Source organism: Pseudochaenichthys georgianus, unplaced genomic scaffold (genome assembly GCF_902827115.2).
Source record: "Pseudochaenichthys georgianus unplaced genomic scaffold, fPseGeo1.2 scaffold_821_arrow_ctg1, whole genome shotgun sequence".
NCBI lineage: Eukaryota > Metazoa > Chordata > Actinopteri > Perciformes > Channichthyidae > Pseudochaenichthys > Pseudochaenichthys georgianus.
Genome location: NW_027263369.1, coordinates 60,583 through 67,915, shown reverse-complemented (window position 1 = coordinate 67,915; position 7,333 = coordinate 60,583). Strand labels below are relative to the sequence as shown.

The window sequence follows — 7,333 nt, the reverse complement described above, 5'->3', positions numbered from 1 at the left end:
ATTCTGTGTACTTTTAATTCACTTCAAATGGTAATATTATCACGGACACTATCGCTGGAGAGATTTACATGTGTTTAAAGAAGTTTAAAACACTGTTAAGATGTTTAAATTGGATTCATGTTGAGAATGTGCGCAGTATAAGAGTAAGTGTTGAATTATGAACTGTAACATGAGCTTGTTTATTTAATACTCTTACACTAATCACTTCCTGTATTCCCGTGATAAAAGGGACATGCGCAAGAAAACGTGTCACTTCCGGTTGAAGCCGACGGTGTATTTATTCCTCTGTCACGTTGAACCATGTTCACGGTATTCAGATCATCGGCAACAGACTTCCCCGTCCAAACAGAAACTGGTGGTGTGACCAAAGACCATTTACAATTATTAATACTATTACTATTATTAGCATATATATATATATTTTGGTTGAAACTAAGCCAGAGAAAAAAAAAAAATAATAATAATAATTAAAAAATATATAAATAAAATCGATTTTTAAAAATAATATTCGATTATGGAGACTGTAGCGAATATTCGAATAATCGCTGGCATCCCTAATCTCAATATGGATATAATAGGATCGACATATCGTTGAGCCACAGGCGCAACGTAACTGAACGCATGCTGTACACATCGCCCTACCTTGAAGCAGTGGTGCAGCTCGGCCTCTGATTGGACGCCGTCGGTCGCGCCCTCCTGAGTGCAGAACAGGCAGGGGACGAGGACGTCTCCGGGCAGAAGAGCCGAGGGGACCCGGCCCTGATCTCGACCCGGGTCAAAGCGGTCCAGAGTCACAGTGACACCCTCCTCATCTGGAACCACAGGGGGGGTTATTATAACGATGCGACAGCTGGACCAATCACAGAGCAGCAGGTTGTGGAGGACACGCTTCAGAGAAACTGATAAATGATTCATGGACAAAGTTCGTCTGTCTGTTAGATTTAATAACGTAATAAAGAAAGTCAATATAAAGTGAAATGCAGCTTCGTCCTCGGAGGAGAAAGAAGTTCTGCGGACAGTCTGTGTGTTCATGAGAGGAGACGGCCAACTGGCCCACCCTTACATTCTCTGAGGCATCGTCTAAACATCACTAAACCCCCTCGTCCTTAACCAGTCGCAAACCCTCCTTTTACTTCCTGAAAGATAAACCTTAACATCTGTTGAACTCATACAAGACTAACGATACAATTTAACGAGCGAAAGCCAATCAGCGTCTCAGGGCGCGTTCACACCTGCCGTGTTCAGTCCGGTTGAATCGAGCCCTGGAGCGTTCAGCCGCTTGGTGCGGTTCGTTCGGGTCGGTGTGAACGCAGACCTCTGAAGTGAACTAAGCAACCGGACTCAGGTCCGCCTCAAGAGGTGGTCTCGGGGCGCTTGCTAGTGAACTCTGGAGCGGTTCATTGTGGTGTGAACGCAGTCCGCACCAACACACAGGAAGCGTATATTTACGAGAACGTGGATATCTTCAAAAATCTTCAGCGAAAGAGTCTTTCAAGACATCCGGGTGGTTTAGTGAAAGAGCGAAGCAGAATGAAGAGCAAAGTGTAAAGTACAAATTCTCCGTCAGCTACATAAAAGCAACACGGCTCCTAACTGGCACACGCAAACACGAGCACATTTCCCCATGTTATCTTCGCTCCAGCGGCTGCCCCTTCATTCGAGGATTCAGTTTAAAACTCTTTTATTTACTTTTAAAGCCCTCAATGGCCCCGCCCCCTACCTCTCTGAGCCGTCACACAGCTACACGCCCACTCTCAGGTCAGCTGATCAGTCGCCGTGCTTTCTCTGCTGCCGCCCCTAACCTGTGGAACGCCCTGCCCTCGCTCATCAGACGGGCTCAACACCGTCTGCTTCTAGATCCCGTCTCAAACCACCTCTTCTCCTCAGCACTCGGAAACAAGTAGAGTGTTGCTTTTATTTGCTTTCAGTGGTCTATTGTTTTTACTATATGGCTGTTATTTATTTTTTAATTGTTACGTTTCTTCTGGTTTGTTTTGTATCTTGTATTTATATTATGTTGCGTGAGCTTATCTCTCTGTACAGCACTTTGGTCTGAAGGTTTTTAAAGTGCTATATAAATAAAGTTGGATTGGATTGGATAAAAGTAAGAGCACCTGTGGTCGGGGAAACGCCCTCCTGACTGCAGAACGTCTCTCATTATGTAATGTTTTTAACGGACGTGGTCTGATGATATAATAATATGCGCGGGCCGCTAGCGTCTGTTGATCTCCAGATGAACAGCAGCATGAGAACAACCTGCTGAACGTGCCGATGCTCCATGGCGGAGGCTCCGGGAGGAATGGCCGGGATTTGCGTTGTTACCCCCTTAATGTCTGACCAATGGGTGAACAGCATTTCCGAGCACATGACTTGTGTTTAAAGTTTATAGTCCGTTAGAGTTTTGCCGTGTGAACGCAAACCGAGCCTTCTGAGAAATGAAACGATGCAACAAGCTGTGGTCAGGCGCTCCAGAGAGCGACTGTTAGGTGTGAACGACGATATGTTTAAATGATTATAGGATCATTTGACACGACACAGGTGAGCTCTTACCTGCGTCCACACTCATGGAGCCCAGGAGGAAACACGGGAGGCGGGGCTTGTTGCTGTGACGGGCGTGGCGCTGAGCCAATCGCAGAGCTTTCTCCAGCAGCACCAGGCGGGGCTTCCTGTACACACACAGAGACACACACACACACACACATTACATGCTGCTACACAACAACAGCTACACCACTTCATTACTGTCTGGTGTACATGCTGTCAAAGTGGAGATTAAAACACTGACTGTGTTAAACCCTTGGATCAGTGTTTCTCAAACCTTTTCACACCAAGGACCACCTAACTCCACAAATATCCAAAAACACATCGTTTTTTACAAATCGCCTGAAAGTGGTACAAACAAGTGGCAACATGTGTGACGAAGGTGTTGATCTGGGCTGTATCATGCGATCGAAAGTGAAACTTAGGCTCGTTCCATTGCGGAGATATTCCCGCGAGAGTGCGGAAAACTTAAATTTATTTATTTATTTCAAATGTGAAATGTTACCAATATACTCACGGACCACTAGGGGGCGCTCACGGACCACACTTTGAGAAGCACTGCCTTGGATGACTTAATGAAGGTCACAAACTGAAACACGTCCAGCCAGTAATAGACGATGTACTTCACAGTCTAGAGTTGAGCTGATGTTTAGATGCAGCGGCTACGTGGAAACACATGAACCCCTGCACACACACTCCCTCAGGGCTCTGTCCTCGGTCCCCTCCTCTTCTCCTCGTACACAAACTCGCTCGGATCAGTCATTAGCCCGCATGGTTTTTCATCCCACTGCTACGCTGACGACCCAATGAGTCCTGTCCTTCCCCCGCTCAGAGACCCAGGTCGTCGCTCGCATCTCTGCTCGTCCAGCTGACATCTCTCAGTGGATGTCCGCTCATCATCTCAAGCTCAACCTGGACAAGACTGAACTGCTTTTCCTTCCTTCCACTCTTGACCTGATCAACATCGGCCCCTCTGCTGTTTCCCCGACTCAGACTGCAAGGACTCTGGGTGAGACCCTCGATAACAACCTGTCCTTCACTGCAAACATCGCTGCTACAACCCGCTGCTGCAGATACACGCTCTACAGCATCAGGAGGACGCGTCCCCAGCTGACCCAGAGAGCCACGCAGGTTCTGGTCCAGGCTCTCGTCACCTCACTAGACTACTGCAACCCCCTCCTGGCTGGTCTACCTGCATGTGCCATCCGACCTCTCTCACCCAGAATGCAGCGGCTCGTCTGGTCTTCAACCTTCCTGAATGTTCCACACCACGCCGCTCCTCCGCTCCCTCCACTGGCTTCCGGTAACTGCTAGAATCCACTTCAAGACACTGGTGCTTGCGTACCATGCTGCGAATGGATCTGGCCCTTCCTACATCCAGGACATGGTTAAACCGTGCACCCCAGCACGTGCACTCCGCTCTGCATCAGCCAGACGACTCGCTGCACCCTCGCTGCGAGGGGGACCCAAGTTCCCATCAGCAGGAAACACGTGGGTTTGCTGTCCTGGCTCCAAGATGGTGGAATGAGCTCCCATTGACATCAGGACAGCAGAAAGCTCACACACCTTCCAGACTGAGACTCATCTCCTTCGACTCCACCTCGAGGATAGAACTACTAACAAAGCACTTATATACTAACAAAGGACTGGCTCCTCTGAAGCCAGCTGAGTAGCACTTGATATGTTTTTGCTCTATGAAACCTGATGTACTTTATGATTCTGTTTTCTTCAAGGTTGTATTTTGTTGGTCGAACGCACTTATTGTAAGTCACTTTGGATAAAAGCGTCAGCTAAATGTAATGTAATGAATGAAACTGCAAAGACACACACACTTGGGAGTGTCTGGTAGGTGCCATGACAGGTGAATAATTCAGATTAAAAAAGACAGAGGTGTTGGAGATCAGAGAGGCAGGCTTTACACACATGTTCAGATCCTAGTGTGTGTGTGTGTGTGTGTGTGTGTGTGTGTGTACCTGTGAGCACAGAGCTGGAGGCGGAGCTTCTCTCCTGCAGGGCTGCCATCCCACAGGGCTGATCTGGACTTGGGGAAAGTGAGTTGAGTGCCAGAGTTCTTCGAGGTTCTGCAACAGAAGAGATGAGAAGCAGTTCAATCTGGTTTATCGAGCAGCAGGTTTTCCACATACAAGGAATGTCTTTTAATGTATCGGTGAAGAGGAGAGGACATTAAAATAAAAGCCGGTTGCCAGAATCAAGTGACAAATGATTGATCATGAAAGTGTTCTCAAAGCTGGTGAAGGTGCAGCTAGTCTGAAGTACTTTGTAGACTGCAGGGTAGCTGGTGAAGGTGCAGCTAGTCTGAAGTACTTTGTAGACTGCAGGGTAGCTGGTGAAGGTGCAGCTAGTCTGAAGTACTTTGTAGACTGCAGGGTAGCTGGTGAAGGTGCAGTTAGTCTGAAGTACTTTGTAGACTGCAGGGTAGCTGGTGAAGGTGCAGCTAGTCTGAAGTACTTTGCAGACTGCAGGGTAGCTGGTGGAGGTGCAGCTAGTCTGAAGTACTTTGTAGACTGCAGGGTAGCTGGTGAAGGTGCAGCTAGTCTGAAGTACTTTGTAGACTGCAGGGTAGCTGGTGAAGGTGCAGCTAGTCTGAAGTACTTTGTAGACTGCAGGGTAGCTGGTGGAGGTGCAGCTAGTCTGAAGTACTTTGTAGACTGCAGGGTAGCTGGTGAAGGTGCAGCTAGTCTGAAGTACTTTGTAGACTGCAGGGTAGCTGGTGGAGGTGCAGCTAGTCTGAAGTACTTTGTAGACTGCAGGGTAGCTGGTGGAGGTGCAGCTAGTCTGAAGTACTTTGTAGACTGCAGGGTAGCTGGTGAAGGTGCAGCTAGTCTGAAGTACTTTGTAGACTGCAGGGTAGCTGGTGGAGGTGCAGCTAGTCTGAAGTACTTTGTAGACTGCAGGGTAGCTGGTGGAGGTGCAGCTAGTCTGAAGTACTTTGTAGACTGCAGGGTAGCTGGTGAAGGTGCAGCTAGTCTGAAGTACTTTGTAGACTGCAGGGTAGCTGGTGGATTCACTCCAGGTGGAACTAAAGTCTGATTCAACACTTGATTATATTTACCATCATTCATCTGTGAAGTAACTAAAGCGATTAAATACATGTAGTGGAGGAAAAGTACACCATCTACCTCTGAACTGTGATGGAGTAGAAGTATGAAGTAAAATGTACATACTAAAGTAAAGTACCTCTAAGTTGTACTGAAGTACAGTACTTGAGTACTTAGTTACTTCCCACCTCAGTAGGGTGGTAGCTTTTGGTTGTTGTTGCCTGGTGTTGATGTTCCTGCTAATGTTGAGCAGGGGGGCTAGCTAACAGCAGCAACTTCAGCCAGCATCACCCAGGTTAAACTACCATCACAAGTTAACATGCTAGTTCATTAGCAAGCCCAGCTAGCTGTTTGTGAGCGTTACAACTAATGACAACAGTAGCTTTAAGAGATTAAGACATCATTCATCCACATCTGGAGTAAAAGTACACCATTTACCTTTGAATTGAAGTTGAGTAGAAGTTGAAAGTAGCATACAATGGAAATACTCAAGTACCTCAACATTGTACTTAAGTACAGTACTTGAGTACATGTACTTAGTTACTTTACACCACACACACACACACACACACACACACACACACACACACACACAGGTAGGTGTTTTTGAATCACCTGCACCCTGATATGTCAACATGAACTCACCCTCCTCTCCTCATGTTCTCCGGAGTGAAAACAGCCTCCAACACTCCAGCGGGTAGAGCCTGGAAGTTCACCGGGCAGCTCATCCCCTCTGAGGCCGACGGAGAGGCACTATTAACGGTCACTGAGCACAGAGAACCCGGCCAGAGCTCCAGCTAACTCCTGCTAGCCGCGTTAGCTTCTTCCTCGCAGCCAATCGGCTCCCAGCTCCGTGTTATCTTCCCATAAGGACGATAACTAATCCTTTAATGAAGTCCTAACATGTTATCCACCTGTCGTCGAATAGTTTAATATTAAAGTTTTACCTCAAACTCAACAACAAGAAGTTTAATAATGGCGCTGTTTCTTCTATCCACTGGCGGGGCAACTCGGCCAGCCAATGGGAAGCCGAGCTGTACCCATTCTGACCAATAGTGTGGCGCTTTGCTCCTCGACTTCTTCGTTGCCTTCTTGTATCGTTACCTGCCGTTTAAATGGGCTGAGGTTTTACAGCGCCCCTACAGGTTTAGATTAATAATGCAGGACCAGTTTTATATAGGTTGCAAATCACGTTGTGTTTTTAATCAATATATTAATAATTATAAGAATCAGAATACTTTTATTCGTCCCATATAAGGGAAATACATTGTAACAGCAAAAGTGAGGATAGAGACACAAAATAAAACACTAGGTTTAAGGTTCTTTATTGTCAAACTAACATAGCTACAGAAAAATTATGTCGTTGAAAATCTTAGGTCACAGGCTTCTCCAACAATGCAACACAATAATAGAGATAAGCAGACAATATGAAAACAATATTAAAGTATATCATATTAAAAGTAATGCAAAAAAGAAAAATAGTGAAGAAAAAAAAAAGTGGAATAGTGCAATACGAGTCTATATACAAGTTATTGCAATGATATATTAGATGATAGATAAATAATTACTAAGTAGCAGATGAATGTTATGAGCATGCAGAAATAAAATATATAATAATTGTATTCCAATTACACACACGTGATATTTTGGTGTCGCAGTCTTTGTTTGTAATGAATTGGATGATATCTGATGTAATTATGTAAAAATAAAAGTAGACTGCACAATAGCTGCCC

At 45.9% G+C, this 7,333-nt stretch overlaps 1 protein-coding gene across 1 annotated transcript; it reads right to left on the bottom strand.

Annotated features, from left to right (window-relative positions):
• Positions 1 to 642: 642 nt before the first annotated feature.
• LOC117444470 (SCL-interrupting locus protein homolog) lies at positions 643 to 6,600 on the bottom strand (the record flags this gene model as incomplete). Its single annotated transcript, XM_034080020.2, has 4 exons — positions 6,246 to 6,600; positions 4,515 to 4,622; positions 2,551 to 2,666; positions 643 to 812 (listed from the first exon to the last, which is right to left on the bottom strand). Coding segments are annotated over exons 1-4 (477 nt in total), but the record flags the coding sequence as incomplete, so codon positions are not given.
• Positions 6,601 to 7,333: the final 733 nt, after the last annotated feature.